Source organism: Geotrypetes seraphini, chromosome 6 (genome assembly GCF_902459505.1).
Source record: "Geotrypetes seraphini chromosome 6, aGeoSer1.1, whole genome shotgun sequence".
In the NCBI taxonomy this organism is placed as follows: Eukaryota; Metazoa; Chordata; class Amphibia; order Gymnophiona; family Dermophiidae; genus Geotrypetes; species Geotrypetes seraphini.
In genome coordinates this window covers 25276974-25298833 of record NC_047089.1, presented here as the reverse complement: position 1 = coordinate 25298833, position 21860 = coordinate 25276974, and the positions used below count along the sequence as shown (strand labels likewise).

Below are 21860 nucleotides of genomic sequence, written 5' to 3'. Positions count from 1 at the left end.
AGGACTGGCAGGTGAGCCAGATGCTAGAAGCAGGGGGGGGGGGGAAGAAAGAGGGAAAAAAGCTAGATGGGGTTGAAAAGAAGAGACACACTGGTATGGAAGAGGAAGATAGGGGAAATCTGGACACAGGAAGGTAACAGAAAGAGGGGAAATTATGTGCATGGGGCATAGGGACAGAGACATAAAGGGGACATGCCATGGGGATGGTATATGGACACAGGGGGGGGCAATGACAGATACATAGGGGAGATATTAGAAATGGAGAAAATAGGAGCACAGAAGCGAGATGGTTTGTGGGGATGGGACAAGGACCGAGCTTGCAGGCTCCAGTGGCTTGCACAAATTACATTGTAACGTGCCATGAAAATAAGAGGAAGGAAGGTAGATAGGCCACGCGAGAGGAGCTGAAGGGTAGTAGAAAGGAACAGATGGTAAAGGAGGGAGGGAAGGGTGGTGGTGGAAAGGAATAGAACAGACATTGAAGGAGGGTGGAGAGGAACAGACCCCCAAGGGAAATGTGGAAGACAGAGTGGGAAGAAGACAGATGCCAGACTATGCGGGAGCGGAGGGAAGAAGATGGGTGCTAGACCAATTGGGGGGGGGGTTAAGGGAGAGGCACAGTAACAGCAAATGGAAGACGCAGAGAGAAGACACACAGTGGATGGAAGGAATTCAATGAGAAGATGTGGAAAGCAGAAACCAGACAACAAAGGTAGAAAAAAAAATTATATTTATTTATTTATTTTTTGCTTTAGGATAAAATAGTATATTAGTTGTGTTGATAAAAATTTATAAACAAAGCCCTGCCAGCTGAACATCTCTTTCTCTAGTTCAGCAGCAGGAACTTAGATTTATAAGAAAGGAATAAGCTAAATATTACAGTACTAAGGCTTATATGGATGCAGCGGGGATGGTGACGGGGCGGTGAATGGGATGGCAGTGGCGGTGACGGGGCGGTGAAAGGGATGGCGGTGACGGTGACGGGGCGGTGAAGGGAACGGCGGTGACGGGGCGGTGCAGAGGATGGTGGGCCGGTGACGGGGCGGTGACGGGGACAGATTTTTTCTCCGTGTCATTCTCTAACATCTTGCTCAAACCAGGCAAACAGAAGTTTCAGAAGGTGCAAAAAGTAATCTGACATACAAGCAGCAAGAAAACAGGGAACCTCCTCCATGGAACCATGTTACACTTTGCAAAAAAAACACGATATTTAATGGCTAGAACAACATAAGCCACTTGCTCCTAGCATTTCATCATTTACACAGATATATATTATCTGTATCTAGTTTTAAACTGCTTAAAAGAATGTTATCATCCGTCAGTGTTATCATCTGAACATTACATTCCTTGTTCGCTAACTCCTTTTTTCACTGTACTATTCCCCAGTCATTCTGCTGGTGATGAATGATAATTTCCTTGCTTGAAAATGTCCTTAGACTGAGAAATTGATTCCTGAGGATGACTGCCTGCGTCAATCACATGCTACTTTTAAGTTATCTTCAAAGACTTTCTTTCCCTTTTGTTTAAATGTTAGCTCCATCACCATAAATTACTTGAAAATGTCTTTCAGAATTCATTTTTTACTGGGAAAGTCTGAGGAAACATACAGAATAATAAGTGTTATTTAAGGACGATTTTTGTGCAAGCTCTTACAGGGGAAAAAAAAAAAGTAATTTTATTTTACAAGTATTGAAGAAAAGAATCTGGAGATATGGACTTTATTTGTAAAACACATTGAAGTGTTGCATCTTCCAAATTGAGAATCTTCTTGCTAAACTGTCAAGAAGTCCTTTTGATCAGAAGAGCTCGGTATGCCTTCCAGTTGATGTAGTCTTGCATTTTTGCCTTCAGCACCTCCTTAGAAGGATAAGGCTGAAGCTAGGAAACACAAAAATGGATGGTAAATACACTATTGAAGCAATTCTATAAACGAATGCATCCATGCATCTAAAAACGAGTGGCAAGATTCCACAAGGGGGTGCTGAAAAGTTCTTAGCCCAACCAATAGGAGAATGACGTAGATATGGTTCGATCAATGAGCTGAAGCAATGTCAAAACATAGAATTTCATTTCTGCAAATTTGGTTGGTTGGATGGAGAACGTTTCAGCGCCCCCGTGTAATCTATAACAATGTCTGGGAGCTCTGATTCTGTTGAAGAATTCTGGCATGATGAAGATTATTATTATTTTTTTTTTTCAATTATGACAACTTCAGGTAATATGTTCTTTATTGAATCAGGATAGTTTTATAGCAATATTACAGGCAACATTGCTTCCACAATTAGATTATTGTAATTCTATCTATACAGGAATTTCGATCAAGTTATAAAAAAGATTACAACTGCTGCAAAATATGACAGAAAGGTTGATATTCGGGCTTTTTAGCTTTGAACAGGCTTCTTCTTTGTAAAAACCTTACACTGGTTGATGGTCAAATCTCAAATTTAAAACAGTTTGTCTCGATTTGAAATCGCTTCAAATTTGGCCAAACGGTATAATTTATGATAAATTCTGATCTTTTGCTCAAATTTTCATTTGTCAACTCTAAAATTAGGCTAGCCTTCCATAAAGAAAATAACATTGAAATTAATACTACAACACTCCTTTTTATTGAAATTAATACTAGAGCACTCCTTTTCTTACCAAGGGACAAGAATTTGGAAAGATATCCCAATTCAAGTCAGGCAAATTTATGATTATTCTCTTTTTTTTGAAAAACTTTAAAAACACATCTAGTCACTTGGGTCTAGATTCTACAAGTGGTGCCACCAGCGGCAACCGCCAAAAAAAATAAAAAAACAGCCACCAATCGCATGTCAATGGCGCCATTTATAGAATCATGGCTTTATGAAAGGTAGGTTCTGGAAATGTAGGCCAGGGTTTTAAAGCCTACATTTCTTGCGTCTACCTTTCATGTGAATTACAGCTAAAGAGACACTTTATAACACCTATTGCTCTTTCCAGCATTAGCCACATCTACAATGGCATTAGGCATTATAATGCGTCTAGCACTGGTCGCCGTACATGAAGAAGGACATGGTACTACTCGAAAGGGTCCAGAGAAGAGCGACTAAAATGGTTAAGGGGCTGGAGGAGTTGCCGTACAGTGAGAGATTGGAGAAACTGGGCCTCTTCTCCCTTGAAAAGAGGAGACTGAGAAGGGACATGATCGAAACATTCAACATAATGAAGGGAATAGACTTAGTAGATAAAGACAGATTGTTCACCCTTTCCAAGGTGGAGAGAACGAGAGGGCACTCTCTGAAATTAAAAGGGGATAATAATAATAATAATAATAACTTTATTTTTGTATACCGCCATACCCCGAAGAGTTCTAGGCGGTTCACATTGGTTAGACAGAGATTACAAGTGGTTATATATCAAGATGGTCATAGAATTGCAAACAACATGGAGACAGTAGTTACAAGTGGTTGCATATCAAATTGATCGTAGAGTTGCGAATAGCAAGGAGGGAAGAAGGGGGGGAGGGAGATAGGGGAGGGGAGAGGGTCAGAAGGGGGGAGGAGGAGGATAGAAAAGGGGATTAAGGGTCTTGATCTCGAAATAGGTGGGTTTTGAGTAGTTTCTAAAGTCGAGGTAGTTGTAGGCCTTGAGGACCATTTGGGCTAGCCAGGGGGGTTTAGTTTGGCGGCTTGGAAGGCGTAGGTTTTGTCGAGGAATTTTTTTGAGTGGCATAGTTTTAGGGAGGGGAAGGAGAAGAGTTGAATTTTACGGGAGTTCTTATAGTTGTGGTTAAGGGCGAAATGGGGGGTTATATAGCTTGGGGATAGACCAAATATTGTTTTGTAGCAAAAACAGGCGAATTTGAACAAGATTCTGGATTCTAGAGGGAGCCAGTGGAGTTTGTGGTAGAAAGGGGTGATATGGTCCCATTTTTTCAGGTTAAATATGAGGCGGACAGCGGTGTTCTGGATCATTCTTAGTCTCCTGATGGTTTTCTTTGTGGAGCTCAAGTAGATGATGTTGCAGTAATCTAGTATGCTGAGGATGGAGGACTGTACTAAGAGGCGGAATGAAGTGTCGTCAAAGTATTTTTTTATGGTGCGGAGTTTCCATAATGTCGAGATACATTTCCTAACTTTGATATCAGTGTGTTTCTCAAGGGATAGATGTTTGTCCAGTGTTACACCCAGTACTTTTAAGGTTTGTTCGAGGGGGAATGTGGATCCATTTACTAGAATCGTGGTGTCTTTGATTTTGTCTTTGGGGGTTGCTAGGAAGAATTTTGTTTTATCTGGGTTTAGTTTTAGTCTGTAGGATAGCATCCAGAGTTCTATCTGACTAAGTATGCTTGTGAGGGAGTTAAGGAGTTCTTGAGTGAAATTGGTTAGAGGGATGACTATGGTAATGTTGTCCGCATAGATAAAGAATTTTAGGTTGAGGCTTTGCAGGAGGTTTCCTAGGGAGGTGAGGTAGATATTGAACAGGGTGGGGGACAGGGGGGAGCCCTGTGGCACACCGCAGGAGTTTTCCCAGGGGTAGGAGAGAGAATCGTTTTTAAATACTCTGTAAGATCTGTTCCGTAGAAAACCGTTGAACCAGTTAAGAACCTGGCCGGAGATGCCAATGTAGGCAAGGCAGTTTAGGAGAATGTTGTGGTCGACTAGATCGAAAGCACTACTCAGGTCGAGTTGTAAAATAAAGGCATTGGATCCCAGACTGAAGAGTGTGTGTATGTGGTCTAGGAGGGAGGCTATGATGGTTTCGGTGCTGTGATTGGAGCGAAAGCCTGATTGGTAGTCATTTAGGATGTCGAATTTTTCTAGGTATGTGGTAAGTTCGGCATTTACCACCTTTTCTGCTATTTTGGTGAATAGCGGGATGCTTGCAATAGGTCTGTAGTTGGATGGGGTGTTTGATGGTTCTTTCTTGTTTTTGATGATAGGAGTTATTGATATGTGACCTTGTTCTGCTAGGAAACTGCCCGTGGTTAGTAGTTGGTTTACCCATGCTAACATATTGGCTTTGAAATGGGTAGGAGCAGTTTTCATAATGTTGGGGGGGCAGGTATCCAGTCTGCAGAAGGAGTTGGAATATTTGTTAAAATATGTGTTGAAAGTTGGCCAGTCGATAGTTGTGAATTGATTCCAGCTTAGGTCTGTTCTGGATCCTGGGTCTAGTTTGGGTCTGTCTGAGTTTTGAAGGATTGGGAAGTCGCTGTGGGGGTTAGCTGGGGCAGATAATGATGATCTTAGTTTTTTTATCTTTGAGTTAAAGAAGTCTGCGAGGGAGTTAGCGGTTAAAGTGGATTCGTTAATGCGGGTGTCGGTGAGAGTTTCAAGGTTACCAATTGCGGGTTAATGCGGGTGTCGGTGAGAGGTCGTTTACCAATTTGAACAGGGTGCTGCTGTTGTTTGTGACATTTCCAATTTTGTGGGCATAGAAATTTTTTCGTTTGGCCTTGGTGAGGTTTTTATAGTTTTTTAGTTTAAGTCTAAGATTCAGTACAAACATATGGAAGTTCTTCACCCAGAGAGTAGTGGAAAACTGGAACGCTCTTCCGGAGTCTGTTATAGGGGAAAACACCCTTCAGGGATTCAAGACTTAGTAGATAAAGACAGGTTGTTCACCCTCTCCAAGGTGGAGAGAACGAGAGGGCACTCTCTGAAGTTAAAAGGGGATAGATTCCGTACAAACGTAAGGAAGTTCTTCTTCACCCAGAGAGTGTTAGAAATCTGGAACGCTCTTCTGGAGGCTGTTGTAGGGGAAAACACTCTCAAGGGATTCAAGACAAGGTTAGACAAGTTCCTGCTGAACTGGAACGTATGAAGGTAAGGCTAAACTCAATCAGGGCACTGGTCTTTGACCTAAGGCCCGCTGCGTGAGTGGACTGCTGGGCAAGATGGACCTCTGGTCTGACCCAGCAGCAGCAATTCTTATGTTCTTATGTTCTCTGCAGCCACAATGCAGGTGCCTTTTTTTAGAAGCCGGTAATCACTTTTACTCCTTTTTAAATGGCATTTTGCACTTAAGTTAGGCCACAGCAGTCACCAGAGTTTGTTTTAACTCCGTTGAAAGGTGTCATCCTTATTTTACATCCATTTTTGACATTCGTTTTTCGAATACAGGTGCCTCCGGACCCCTGAGGAAGACGTTTTAATCGAAACATGAACCGTGTTGGGTCCCCACTCATTTTAAGTTCATGCGGATAATTTATGGATGTATGCCAATAAATTGTGTTACATTAACTAAATAAATCTGCTTCATTCACATCGGTTCCGCAGGCTCTCCCTGTCTTTTCGTTCCTAAATTAAGGTGCCATTTATAGAACATGGGCCTTGATGTTTTACTTTAATACTTAATTGTGCAATTCGCCTTTTATAGATATATGGAAATTTAATATTGTAAGCTGCCTTGAATCCTAATGGAAACAAGGTGGGCTATAAATGACAGAATAGAATAGTTTCTTACTAGCATGATAGTCTTGGAAACTTGTCAAACATAGATTAATCCAAGATAAATAAAGAGCAGTGTCCCACATACTTTGTCGAGTCACAGCACACTAAACACAGTGGTCATGGCTCGAGGCATCCGGAAGTGCACGGACGTCACCGTGATGATGTCACATGCTTTCATGACATCATCACGTCGATGTCCACCCATGCACAAAGGCCCTCCAGATGGGTCCTGAGCTGCAAGTGGGGGAGGTGCAAGCATGGAAGAGGGCCGAAGAGGAGAGGCACTGGCGTCGACTGATTGCCTACAGGACGTGCCCCTAGCCGCGAGAGGCACAAGCTGTAGGCAGTCAGCCAACACCTCTCCTCCTCGCCAGTATGTCGCGGCACCCCTGAAATCTCAGGAGGCACAAAGTTTGCAATACACTGATATAGAGGGATTCCTAACTTGAAGTGTTGCTTGTGTAATACAGAGAATCTTAAAATTTCTAATAATCCATCTTTGAACCTAAAAAACAATGATACTTTTCGGTATCCATTCATTAGGCATATTAGATACATTAGAACAGGGGTGTCCAACCTGCGGCCCAAAAAAATTTTCGGCCAATACGTCCCAGGTAAGCCAAAAGGTTGGACAAACCTGCATTACAACTTTTAACTTCACATGGGCTTATCAAGCAGCAAAACTCTGGAAAGCATTACCAACTAATATTAGCCAGCAAACTAATTTTAAATGTTTCAAAAAAGACCTAAAGACCTATCTATTTTATGAATTTGTTACTAAATAATTCCTAAATATTGTAATACTAGTTTTAAATTTGTATCACCATAATTACTTACTTTATGTAAACCGCTGTGAACTTCATGGAGGTATTGGAAGTATACAAATAAAGATTGGATTGGATTGTAATCATGAACCAAATACGAAATTCTATTGGAAACTGTTAATGAAGAAAGGTGACTGTATTTCTTAGTCTTACAAAAGAAAATGGACTGCAGAATTTTGAAGACATAACTGAATTTTTGAGATGCCGCAAATTACAGTAACCCAGTTGAGAAATGAGACATGCATACACGAGTGTGAAATGAGGCAAAATCTAAAAACTTTCCTATAGAACACCAATGATCTAAATTCCGGGCACATCCCTGATGGAAAGAAGATAAATCTTGAAAATGGTCAAAGGCATATTCTTAATCCAAGCAATCCGGACTGGTTCTTGGCTCTTATTTCCACATTCTTACATGGACTAATATGACAATCGCAATTCTCCACTCCAGTGATCGAAAATTGTATCGGAGCCTCTCATTGAGGTGTTTTATAGGGTGCTGTTGTGGAAGTATTCCAATGTCCCAAACTTTATCAATCAACATCATTGCCTGTTCGGTATGCAAGAGCCAGAGCTGGGGTAAAATTCTGGAATTCCCTCCCTAGAATCCTGAGGACCTGCCCAGATCGTCTACAGTTTAAAAAGACGTTGAAGACGCACTTGTTTGTGGAGGTCTTTTTTTGAAATTGCGGTGGTTAATGGAAGGCATTTTTAATACGAATTCTGAGTTTTGACTATTGCACTTTGCTTACCCCCTCTTTTACTAAGGTGCGCTATGCTTTTTAGCGGGCGATATTAGCGCGCGCTAATCACATGCTAAATGCTAATGCATGCATGTTATCCTAAGAATGCATTAGCAGTGAGCGTACACATTCATTAGCGCGTGCTAAAACATTTAGCGCATCTTAATAAAAGAGGGCCTTAGTGTGTGTATATAAGCCTCAGGTTTAGTTTAGTTTAGTTTCCTGACATTGCTTTTAAGTGGGATAAATTACTATGTACCGTATTTTCACGCATATAACGCGCGCGTTATACACGATTTTACAAACCGTGTATAACCTTGCACATTATACGCGTGAGCGCGTTGTACAAATTTTTTTTTTACATAGTTCCCCCCCTCGACGTCCGATTCACCCCCCCGCAGGATCGCTCGCACCCCCCCCCCCCCGAAGGACCGCTCGCACGCACCCGCACCCCCACCACGAAGGACCGCTCGCACGCACTCCCACCCGCACCCCCACCCTGAAGGACCACTCGCACCCCCACAGCCTCCCGACCCGCCCCCATCATGTAGACGCTCCTACCGGTGTCCTGCTGCTTCCTCTTGGCGGTCCCGGCCCTTCTGTGAGCCCTGCGCCTGTGCTGCTTCTTCTTCTGGTGGTCCAGCGCAGGCGCAGGGCTCACAGAAGGGCCGGGACCGCCAAGAGGAAGCAGCAGGACACCGGTAGGAGCTTCTACATGATGGGGGGGGGGTCGGGAGGCTGTGGGGGTGCAAGCAGTCCTTCAGGGTGGTGGTGCGGGTGGGAGTGCGTGCGAGCGGTCCTTCGGGGTGGGGGTGGGGGTGCGGGTGCGAGTGCATGCGAGCTGTCCTTCGGGGTGGGGGTGCGAGCGGTCCTGCGAGGGGGGGTGAATTGGATGTCGGGGGGTCATCAGGCTTTCAGGGTGGGGACAGGACTTCAAGGGGGAGAGGAGAGTCGGGGTGGGCGAAAGGAGAGTCGGGGTGGCCAGCAGAGAGTCAGGGCGGGCAAAAGGAGAGTCGGGCGGCGACGGGAGAGTCGGGGCAGCATGCGCGGTATACGGGTGTGCGCGGTATACAAATTTTTTTTTACATATATTTTGGTTTCCCGCGCGCTATACCCGTATGCGCGTTTTACACGGGTGCGCGTTATCTACGTGAAAATACGGTAATTGGTAGTGTAATTGAAAGCGTTTATGTAAAGTACTGTCTTACGAACTATTATGAATGTTTTAAATGTGAACCGCTTAGGTATAGGTGGTTTAGAAATTTTAGAAATCAATAATAAATAAATATAGCATGTTGAAGCTACATGAACTTTTGAGTAATAAAGGGGTCCTTTTACTAAGGCGTGCTAACCGATTTAGCGCGCACTAAATGCTAAGGCGCCCATAGAATATAATGGATGCCTTAGCATTTAGCACGCACTCATTTTTAGCGCTCGCTAAATCGGTTAGCGCGCCTTCGTAAAAGGACTCCAAAGATAGATAGCTCGAGAGCCAAGATAAAAAAAAAAAAAAAAGCAGCAACGCAAAACTCATCATATATCAGCAACAGTGAAAGCACTCAAAAGGTCAATAGAAATATGACATTTTAAAAAGTAAAATATAGTTTAACACTTTTAAATAAATACCCTTTTAAGGACAATCTACGGTTCATAGACAAAACCGCCGAAGACAAAGGCGCGCGCCGACAACTGAGCGCAAGATGGAAGCACGAGCCGAAGAAAAAGAGTGTTTTTAGGGGCTCCGACGGGGGGTTTTGTTGGGGAACCCCCCCATTTTACTTAATACAGATCGCGGCGGCGTTGGGGGGGTTTGGGGTGTTGTAACCGCCCTCATTATACTGTAAACGTAACTGTTTCCCTGTTTTTTAGGGAAAAAGTGAAGTTTTCAATAAAATGTGGGGGGTTACAACCCTCCAAACCCCCCACAACGCGGCGCGATCTGTATAAAGTAAAGTGGGGGGGGGGGTTCCCCCCATGCCCCCCGTCGGAGCCCTTTAAAACAGTCATTTTTTTCAGCGCAAGCCTCCGCGTTACGCTCAGTTGTCTGCACGCGCCTTTGTCCCAGCGCGCTTTTGACCTGACACCCAATCTACCGAGACAGCAGGCAGCCATTTTGTCTGAACTATTGAATGCCTATTGTTAGCCTTAACGGCTCCAAATATAAAGTTTAAATTATGGTTTGGTTTTGTTGTTTAAGGATAAAAAATATAAGAAATGCAGAAAAAGAATTGTTCATAAACTAATCAAAATAACTGATGGTTTTACCCTAAAAGTCCTTTGTATACAGAGTAACACTGTACATTTTTCTGAAAATATCACAGAATTTACAATTTTGGCACATATTTGATATAAAGTCAAAATAAAATTCGTTTTCAACTATGCAGACATAAAAATTAATTAGCTTACAAAGAGGATTGCTATGATGCTACAGAATTGGTCTAGGAGTGTGGGTCTTTCTTCGGGTGTGAGTAGGGTTAACATATGGCTCCAGAAACAGGATTGAGACATCCGGGTTTTACTTCCACCGAAAGCAATGGAAGTAAGGAGGACAGATTGAGACATCCGGGTTTTACTTCCATTGATGAAGTAAACCTGGATGTCTCAATCTATCCTCCTTTTTCTGGAGCCATATAATACCCCTAGGTGTGAGAGGTCCTAGGTTCAATCCCCAGATGACCCCTGCCCTTCCCCTTCTGTGCCTCGGAGAGAAGAAAAAAAGGGCTGCTCTAGTCTAGCTTCAAGGGACCTGGAAAAATGGTCCGTTATATCCAGAGTCCGTTATATCCAGAGTTGCATTTTTTAAAAAACTTTTATTGACTTATTATATGCTATCTATTTGTGTCTTGCACTATTGACGTTTGAAAAATAAATAAATTTAAAAAAAAACCCAACAACTTTATTTAGGTCAACTTGAAACAACGTACAATCAATGATCAATAGTCACTGCACAAGTATATCAGCAACATCAAGAACAAAACTCAGCAAAACATTGGTATGGCACGAAATGATTGCAAAGCCAGAACACTAAAAGATGTTCTAAAGAATTATGTCGCACTGTACTGGAAAGAAAAATACTCTGTCATTTTCTTCTGGGCTGCATTTTGATACTATATCACCGGCACGCCACGCGCCTTGTAGGCAGAACCTGCATGTCCGTTATAGCCGAAGGAAACTACAGCTAAAAGCGGCTCTGGGGACCAAATTGGTTGTCCGTTATATCCGAAAGTCCGTTATATGCGAGTCCGCTATATGCGAAGATTTTCTGTATGTTTATAATGGCGCCTGGCCTGGACCAGCGGACCTCATCCGCTATAGGCAAGGTTCCGTTATAAGCGAGTCCGTTATAACGAGATTATACTGTACATTATTTTACAGGGAAACTGTACAAAAATATCCCATTTTTAGTGATCTGCCGTGCCTGATGACATACTTCAATGCAGCACGAATGCTTAAGCAAATGATGTACAATTTACCAAAATCACTATACACATATGGTTGACAAGATGGTTCTTTGGTCCTTATCTGCTCCTATAGTCTATTTCTACATTTAAATGTTTACTTAGGAGTACAGTTTAGACATGTTCTGTCTGGTTGAAACCTGGCTATAAATGGATGAGATGTGCTCAGATGGTGACATTAGCACTACTATTTTAAACTATGCGTAGGGGAAGTAAGTGATGGCATATTGTAACTCTCTTAAGATTGGGGGAAGGGGGATTTGGATGTTCAGGATGAGGTGAAAACGGATTAACTTTTTGTTAGATTATTGGGAAAGGTGGAAGGAGCTATTCATAGAGTCTTTTACTGAGGAGTTGCCAACAACTAAGGGGTCCATCGACTAAGGTGCGCCAGCCGTTTTTAATGCGTGCTAAACGCTAACACATCCATAGAATATATTGGACGTTAGCATTTAGCGCACGCTATAACGGCCAGCGCGCCTTAGTAAAAGGGTCCCTATGTTATGTACATATTGCCCCATTTTATTTTTATTTTTTTAACTTAAATTTTAGCTTAAATTTTTAACTTAAATTGTAAACCGACCAGAGACTTGTCGATGGGTCGGTACATTAAATAGTGACTAAACTTGGAAACTAAAACTGATCTCTGTGAATTATCTGGTCTATGCCAGGCTGATTAGATTGAGATTTTAGATTTACCACCCACCCCCACCCTTCCCCCTTTTAGCAACCCCCCTCTTTTACTGAGGTACGCTAACCGATTAGCGTACGCGAATTGAATTAGTGCACGCTAAACGCTAACACGTCCACAGACTAACACGCAGGCTTTCGCGTTTAGCACGCGCTAAATCAGTTCGCGTGCGCTAATCGGTTCGCGCACCTCAGTAAAAGAGGGCCTAAGCCATGGTAGAGGTTTCTACCACAGCCCGGGTAAAGTTGATGGGACTCGTGCTTTCCCGTACAGTTACGCTTTTGCACTGTTTATCTGTTTTGCATTGCACAAAGTATTACTGAAATTGTAACTGAGGAGGTTTAAAAAAAAAAATAAATGGCTACGTGGTTCCTTACCCTGTAATCCTACCGCCTGATGCATATATGGTGGAGGTTGGATTCTGAGGCTTTTTCCTCCACTTTCCCTGTTTGTGTTTAACTGCATTTGGGTCCTACATTTATAGCGGAAGTGTGATTGTCTGTATAGTAAGCAAGAAAAAAACTGTGACACGAGCTGACGTATTCCACCATATAGCCCATGACAACTTAATTGTGATATAATCTGTATTTTATGAGCTGCGCAGCAGGAATCTCTCTGTCTTCTATTTCAAGCTTTTTCTTTTTCTTCGGGGGAGTTAACTAATGCAAAGCCAAGTTCTCCATGACATCTTAATTTCCTCAGAAAAATACAGTTTGGTAAATTATAGGAAAATCATCTGTGCGAAGGACCATGAAGATGATATCAAGAAAATGAATGAAAATACTGTGAAAAGCATCTCAGGCTAAATTGGTGTCTTAAACCTAAAAAATATTTTGTAAGATTAATTTTTCGTTGATGGATGACTCTGATATTGTAACCTACCTGCCTCTAAAAAAATAATGATAAAAAAAAGACACAAGGAGAAAAAAAAATGAGGGGAAAAACCTGCCATGATGAGAGCTCAAGTACAAAACATAATTCAAAAATAATGAGCCATATTATTACAGAGAGTAATCTGTAAACTACCAAAAATAAAAACTCTTCAAGATGGTTCAAGTAGGGAACCAGGTGCAAGTAGGACGCACATCTGCAATAGGGAATGGGACAATTCAACCGTTTGATGAGTATTGTGCATTCAAGTTTAAGGCCCTCTTTTACAAAATAAACACTAACCAAAATCCAGTGAGATGGATTCTATTGACTGTGGGGTGTCAGATTGACCACATCAGCGGGTCTGTCAATTCCTCATTCATCCCCTACAGACAGTATTCTTTATAACTTTTTCATATGCTTTTTTTTATGTATATATATATTCTTTTTTATAAACTTTCATTTTTAACGTTGTTCATAATAAATTAAGTAATAAGTTAAATATTAAAGGTGACTTAGCTTCTTTCAGTAAGTTGTGTAAGTCATACTGTTTGGATATGCTTTCTCCAGTGTTATACATAGAACACTCCCCTCTGCCAACGCGTTTCGCCGGTCTTTATCAAGGCATGGGGTTCTGATGCATAAAATGTACCTAGTTTGCGTATCAACGGCATCCAAAAAAAGTGTTTATTTTGATTTTGATTTGGTCTTTGTCTACTTTCTAATTTTGAAGAATGCCTCTTTTACAAAGGCATGCGAAGCTTTTTAGCACAGATTTAGCAGAGAGAGGGGAGACATGATCGAGATGTTCAAATATGTCACGGGCCGTATCAAGGTGGAAGAGGATCTCTTTTTTTTTATTAAAGGTCCCATGGCAACAAGAGGGCATCCGTTGAAAATTAGGGGTGGGAAATTTCATGGCGACACCAGAAAATATTTCTTCACCGAAAGGGTGGTTGACCGCTGGAATAATCTTCCACAACAGGTAATTGAGGCCATCAGCGTGCCAAATTTTAAGGAAAGATGGGATTGGCATGTGGGATCTCTTCATGGAGGTAGTTAGGGGGTGGGCCATTAGGGTGGGCAGACTAGATGGGCCGTGGCCCATTTCTGCCGTCATTTTCTATGTTTCTATGTTAGCGCACGCTAAATCAACGTGTGCGCTAACCGCTAATGCATCCATAGGATAACATGCACACGTTAGTGTTTAACGCATGCTAAAAAGCTTAGCGCACCTTTTGTAAAAGAGGGGGCTAAGTTTCAAGTTTATTAGGTTTTTATATACCGCCTATCTAAGCCAGTGGTTCCCAACCCTGTCCTGGAGGACCACCAGGCCAGTCGGGTTTTTTGGGGATAGCCCTCATGAATATGCAGGAGAGAGATTTGCATATAATTGAGGTGATAGGCATGCAAATCTGCCCCATGCATATTCATGAGGGCTATCCCAAAAACCCGACTGGCCTGGTGGTCCTCCAGGACAGGGTTGGGAACCACTGATCTAAGCGGTTTTGCAATCAGGTACTCAAGAACAAAAACACTGCGGAGAAGATGATGTTCAAGATGCAGGCTTTATTGCATGTACAGTCCAATAATCCACATGAAATCAATAATAAATAAATGTAGCCTGTTGAAGCTACATGAACTTTTGAGTAATAAAGGGGTCCTTTTATTAAGGCGTGCTAACCGATTTAGCGCGCACTAAATGCTAAGGCGCCCATAGAATATAATGGATGCCTTAGCATTTAACACGCACTAATCTTTAGCGTGCGCTAAATCGGTTAGCGCGCCTTAGTAAAAGGACCCCAAAGATAGATAGCTCAAGAGCCAAGATTTTTAAAAAAAGCATTAACAAAACCCATCATACATCAGAAACAGTGACAGCACTCAAAAGGTCAATAGAAAGATGACATTTTAAAAAGTAAAATATAGTTTAACCCCTTTAAATAAATACCCTTGGGGACTCTGGACCCAACATGGTCCGTGTTTTGACAAAACTGTCTTCCTCAGGGGTCCTATCCTCTATAATAAAACCCTAAGCGCGCATGCGCATTTAGGGTTTGTGATCACTGCGTCGTGCTGTGTCCTTCCATGGCCATATTCTATTTACAGCGCATGGCGGCTTGAGGCGGCTGGTGGCTTGAGGCGCACATGGCGGCGCGTGCAGGCATTTGAGCTACGGCGGTGGCGATTTGAAGAGCAACGGCTGGAAGGTGTCATGCTGGTGCTGAGAGGTGTACCATGCTGGTAAACATACTGAAATGCTCAGGGAAATGGAGGGGGAGAGGGAGAGGGAAAGGGGGCTGCTTTGGGGTGAGGGGTGTGCTGGGGTACAGACAACAATAATGCTTTGCTTGGGGGAGGTGAAGACAGAAGAGGGGCCACAGAGAGACAGTCTTGGAGAGGGAAAGGGGGCTGCTTTGGAGGGAGGGGTGTGCTGGAGGCAGACAGCTTTGCTCTGGGAGGGAAGACAAAAGGGGGCCACGGAGAAACAGGCAGGGACGGCAGGCAGGGGGCCAGAGAGAGAGACAGAGAGACATACAGAAAGAAAGACAGGGGGCCAGGGAAAGAGACAGACAGAAAGAAAGACATACAGCCAGCATCCAAGGAGAGAGAGAAAAAGAAAAAAAACAAAACAGACAGCAGCCAAGGAGAGAGAGAGAGAGAAAGGAAGAATGACAGACAGACAGATAGACAGCCAGCATCCAAGGAGAGAGAGAGAGAAAGAAATAATGACAGAAAGAAAGAAAGACAAACAGACAGGGGGCCAGGGAGAGACACAGACAGAAAGAATGACAGACAGCATCCAAGGAGAGAGAGACAAAGAAAAAAAAACCAGACAGACAGACATCTACTCTACCACCCGTTAATGTAATGGGCTTAAAGACTAGTGAATAATAATATGATAAATGGAATGTCTCCTGAGGTGATGAAATGATGAATGTGCAATAAATTGTGTAATAAATTATGTGGATTTCCATAAACACGTGAGTAGTGGCTGGTGTCAGGAATGTGTTGGCGTAATAAAATCTATAAATGAGCATGCGTTAAGAAACATATAGAAGTGACCAAAGAGATGCTGCCAGCATCTCATTTGAAAAGCGATGTAGTTGAGTGACAAACAAAGGTTCCTCGTTCTGCAATGCAAAGTGCACGACAGATGCCCTGATGGATAGAACATCTAATCTAATCCAATCTAATGCTTAGTTTTGTATACCGAGTCTTCAATCCAAGAAAGCTCGACTTGGTTTACAGTAGTTAGATAAAGTAATGAAAATATAGAACAGTAATTAAATTAAGCAAATAGTAACGTAGCCTAGGAAAGGCCAAGAGCAGCAAGATAAGAATGAAGAGAGAGCCTAGTAAATAAACAAAAAGGATCTTAAGAAATAAATGGATACATACCCTGAAGGTCCTGATACAAAAACTCGTGGATCAAAGGCTAAAAACTAAAATGGTCCTGTTATAAGAGTGAGCAGGAGTATAAGAGTGAAACTACGCATATAAAGGTTTGGGCAAAACGAGACAAATAATAATAATAACTTTATTCTTTTATGCCGCCAAAACCAAAAGTTCTAGGCGGTTTACAGTAAAAAGAGCTGGACAATCAGCGAAATACAATAATACAGTAAAAAATACAAATATTTGTAAAATAGAATTTCAATAACAAAACTCACTAAGTAATAAACTTATCGAACAAAGTGGTCTTAATTAATTTCCGAAAACTGCAATAGGACAATTAGCGGGGAACAGAATCTCACGTGAAAACATATATTCATAAGAAAACCAATTTAATACTAAAAAAACACTGCAATTTTGTTTGCACAATCAGGTACTCAAGCATTTTCCCTATCTGTGCCGGCGGCCAACAAAGAAACGGGAGGTAACATCTTCCCAAATAGGAAAGCCAAGAAAACAGCAAAGGTGGCCTGGGGTGCTCAATGCTTTATTGTATATGGAGGCTCGGCACGATCGTGTTTCGGCCGAAAAGGCCTGCCTCAGGAGTCTGTGTTTCAATGGAAAAGATATCAAGACGTATCTCTAGAAATCATCGTGCCATGTTTTCTATGATGCAAATAGCCATACATGGTTCACGGGCATAAGTGCTAGTTAATAAACTGTGCCTAACTTTAAGCTGGGTTTATAAAATAGAACTTTTCCAGTGCTGATTTTCTAGGCACTCTATCTACAAATATGCTTCATAAAATCATCCCTTTAATGTGCTAATTTCATAGAACAATGGCATCTCAAAATGCTTACCTGCTAAGCACTTTTTAGTACTACAGAATTTTGGTTTCTATGGTAACCCTGCATGAAATGGGTTTCTTTACCGAGAGCTATTACAAGTGGTGAAGTATAAATAATTCAAAGTCGTATTCAAAACCAATCCATTTTTTTTTTCTGGGTTATTGGTAAAATGCATGTTTCTTTTTGCCATGGAGGAAAGTAGGAAAAAAATTGTTGTGCGAAACTTGAAAAAAAAAAAAAAAAAAAATTGAATAAAATTCTCAGATCCGTAAGCGCACGAAGCTAGTTTGAAAAGTTTTGAAAATCCAGACCACAGTTTTTTCAAATCTACTTTAGACCAAATTTCTCTCAAACCTGTCCTGAGGGCCGACGCACAGTCAGGTTTTCAGGATATCTCTAATGAATATGCATGACCTAAAATTTAGGGTTCCTTTTACTAAGCTGTGATAACGTTTTTAGCGCAGGCTAAACCCGCCCTACGCGGCTAGAACTATTGCCAGCTCAGTGCTGGCGTTAAGGTCTAGTATATGTGGCAATTCAGCGCGCGCGAAGCACGCACTAAAATCGCTATCGCAACTTAGTAAAAGCAGCCCTTAGGCTTAGGGACATGCGACGTCATTAAATAGCTTCTTGTGATGGCAAACACGTAAAGAGGTACGCAAGAGGCGGAGAGGAGGAGAGGTACTGGTGCCAGCACCCACGGCAAAGATGGCACCCAGGGTGGTCCACCCCCCTGCACCCCTTTACTGCACCACTGGGCATAAGGGGCAGGCCTAAGTGTGTAACTGATAGTACTCTCCTCCAGTGGCATAGTGAGGGTGAGAAGGGCCCAGGGAGGTGGCACCCTTCCTCCGCCCTCTTCTCCACCCCCCACCTGCTCCTTCCCTACCCCCTCCTGCCATCACAAGAAGCTCCTTCCACTCGCTGCTCGCGCTGGCCCCTGCCTCCCTTCTGACATCACTTCCTGGTTGCGGGACCAGAGCGCGATGCCAGAATGGAGCCGAGGCCGGCGCAAGCAGCAAATGAAAGATGCTACTCGCGCCGGCGAACATTTCAAGAGGTGCGCAATGGGCGGGGGTGCTCAAGCGGTGGGGAAGAGTGGAGGGGACACGTGGCATGGCAATTTGTGGTGCCACAGCCCCGGGTGCCATCCTCCCTTGTTACGCCGCTGCTTACGCCATTCGTCAGCACCCTTCTTGCACACCAATGCAGCTTAGTGCTAACATTCTGTAACAGCTTAGGCGTGCCCATAGCCATTTTAAAATTGTCCTTAAGGGAGCTCCTTTGTGGACCTTAAACTTGAGGCACCAACATATAGGAATGACATCATAGATTACAGTCAGGAAAGGAAAGAAACTTGAAATGGTGCTTTTCTTTGGTTGCAATCAAAGCAGTTTACATATCACATACAGTTACAGTACTCCCCCCAAATTCACGGAGGTTCCGTTTCAGGAACCCCCGCGAATTTTGAAAAACCGCAAATGCAGTTTTTCGCCTGTCAAAAGGCAGGAGAGGGCAACTGCGGCTCCGGTGGGTAAAGAAAATCACTCGCGGTCTGCTCTGACCGCCTCTTCCTGTAGTAAAGTTGGGCTACACCAATCAGGAGCTGCTTTGACACGCAGCTCCTGATTGGTGTAGCCCGACTTTACTACAGGAAGAGGCGATCGGAGCAGACTGTGAATGAGCGAGTCCGCGATTTGCAAACCCATGGGGGAACACCGTACTTATTTTGTACTTGAGGCAATGGAGGGTCAAGTGGCTGCTGTGGGAATTGAACCCCGTTTCTCAGGCCACTGAACTAACCACTAAGCTACTCCCCCACTTCTAAACATTTCAGATTATTTCTTGAACATCCTGCTGAACATCAGCCTCTTTCTAGGCAACTTGAGCAAGTTTCATAATAACCAGAACAAAGAAAATATATATACTGTTTATTCTCGAATATAAGTCGATCCAAGTATAAGATGAGGTACCTTTTTTCCCCCCCAAAAAAAGGATGACTCAAATATAAGATAGGGGGAGTAACATTCCCTGTCAAGATCCTGTCAGGATCTGTGCCCCTCTCCCTCCCTCACTCCCTCCCTCCCTTGCCAGGCTCTACACTCAGCCTTCCACCCTCCCTGCCAGGCTCTCCACCATGTTTCCTCCCCCACTCCCTGCTAGGCTCTGCACCTAGTCCCCCTCAGCCCTCCTTCCTCCTCTCTCCCGATGTCCTGCAGGCCTCCACTGGGCCTGCTGTATGACATGGTGGACCAGAATAGGAGGAATCCCTCCTGTCTCCTCTATCGGCTGACTCTGCCAATTTTTTTTACTTCCTTCCCACCTTCCTCCATTTTGAATCCCTGGTGGTGGAATGGTGTACTGGACAGGAGTGAACTTTCCGTGTTCCTGCCCCGCGCTGATCCCTCCCCCCCCCACAAATGGCTGCCTCAAGTTCTTCCCCCAGCAGTGTACTGGGCATGAGTAAGCTTGCCTCGCTCATGCCTGGCACTGAGCCGCTCGCTGAATGGCTGCTTTCAGTTCTCATAAGTCCCGTAAGAACTCAGGGCAGCCATTCAGCGAATGGCTCAGAGCCAGGTAGGAGTCTCTAGCGAAGAACATCCAGAAAGGAGATAAATCCTTCTTCAGGTATATCAGTGACAGAAATAAGAACTCAGGCGGGATAGTACGTCCTAGGAAACCAGACAGAGACTATGTAGAAGTGGACTCGGAAAAAGCCCAACTGTTAAATGAATACCTCTGCTCAGTCTTCACCCGTGAGGCGCCAGGACTCGGCCCTCAGCTACAGACAATTTTCAGTAGATTTTACAGTAACATAGTGACATAGTAAATAACGGCAGATAAAGACCTGAATGGTCCATCCAGTCTGCCCATAAGTTATACCCATTAAAAAATACATGATTAGATTAACTTGTCTCTTCTTTGATATTTCTGGGCCGTAGACTGTAAAGTCTGGTATTGTCCTAGGTTCCAAATGCTGAAGTTGCCATCTAATCAAGCCATTGTGACATCACTGCTGAGGTTGGCTCTTAGGCATTGGTGGACTGAGGCATTATGACATCACAATCTCAGCTCTGGAATGTTGCTACTCTTTGGGTTTCTGCCAGGTAACATAGTAAATGACGGTAGATAAAGACCTGAACGGTCCATCCAGTCTGCCCATAAGTTATACCCATTAAAAAATGCATGGTTAGATTAACTTGTCTCTTCTTTGATATTTCTGGGCCGTAGACTGTAAAGTCGGGTATTGTCCCAGATTCCAAATCCAGATTGCCATCCAAGCTCACTTCAGCCTATCCAACCAACCCGTTTGCAGGATATCTACCGTAAAGTCTAGCCAATAACATCCTCATGTTCTATATTAGTGGAGTTCCCATTGATGCCCTCCCCAGCCCATCCTACACTGAATCACCATATATGGGGGCACAGACCAGTAGATATGCTATTTTTAAGGAAAGGACACACTTAATTTTATATGCAAAAGTCAGTTAAGTCACGCTCAAAAGACTTACAGTTGTAGACAGTTTATAAAGGTAATTTTCATCCATGTGTTTTCTGAAGAACTCTTTTGAAATCAGAATACATTCGGCACCATCAGATACCAGCGCCATACTGAAAGTATCTTCATATACTGCATATGCCAGGCCCTAAAGAGAATTGATATATGATTGAATTTCATTGGAATGTGATTGACAAGTCATGCAATGTGCCGTCTCATTTAGATTTCTCAGGCTTTGCTCATGGGTATCATAAGCCTGAACAAGGAGTATATTGTATGCAAATATGTCAATTGATCATGTTCAAGGAATAGTGAACTGGAATGTACTTAGGTTTAGTTGGGTTTTCCTGAGTTAAGAAAAGAAGGCTGAAATCTAATCTAAGGGGCCCTTTTTGCTAAGCTGCATTAACCATTCTACATTCGTTTTGTCATCTGCTATGTACATGGTATTTATTTGTTTAATTTGGGGGGGGGGGGGCAGGAAGCATGTCCAGGGTGGATAATGGGTTAGCACGTGCTAACTGAATAATGCTGACTTAACATAGGAGCCCTTTAACCACTTCCTAAATAGGAGGCACTAATGGCTCATGTGTTAATTTTTTTTTTAATAGCCACGCACATGGCCAGAAAAAGTAACAGAAAAAAGGCTGATTTTATGTTTATTTATTTATTTTAAAAATTTCTATACCATCTAATTCATAGGCGGTTTACAATTATGCACATACATAATAGCTAAAACAGCACAAGAAAAGAACAAATCATCTAAAATTGAAATGCACTGTAATTCCTTAAAACAGGACAAGTCAGACCCTATAAAAAAGGCATCGACAAACAATTGTGTATTGAGGAGCTTTCTACAAGTCCCTCTTTCTGCGTATTTTCTCAACTGCCCTACCTGTGAATTTCATAATGTCACTCCAGCACAACAGAAGGTTATTGAGAAAGACATGGGAGAAGCCAATACTTGCCCTGGATCGGTAGCATGGAATGTTGCTACTCTCTGGGATTCTAGAATCTTGCTACTCTTTGGGAATTCTATGTGGAATGTTGCTATTATTTGGGGTTCCGGAATCTTGCTTACTCTGAAATAATGGAATGTTGCTACTCCTTG

The 21860-nt window shown here is 42.9% G+C and overlaps 1 protein-coding gene across 1 annotated transcript in view; it reads right to left on the bottom strand.

The window, feature by feature from the left end:
• Positions 1-1244: 1244 nt before the first annotated feature.
• The window catches only part of LOC117362346 (cyclic nucleotide-binding domain-containing protein 2-like), a 161153-nt gene continuing 140537 nt past the window's right edge, over positions 1245-21860 (bottom strand). Inside the window, exons 14-15 of the mRNA XM_033948584.1 lie at positions 20763-20897; positions 1245-1878 (exon numbers count right to left, since the gene is read on the bottom strand). Coding sequence (XP_033804475.1) covers positions 1780-1878; positions 20763-20897 — 234 coding nt within the window. The 3' untranslated portion in view covers positions 1245-1779. The remainder of the gene's footprint in view (positions 1879-20762; positions 20898-21860) is intronic.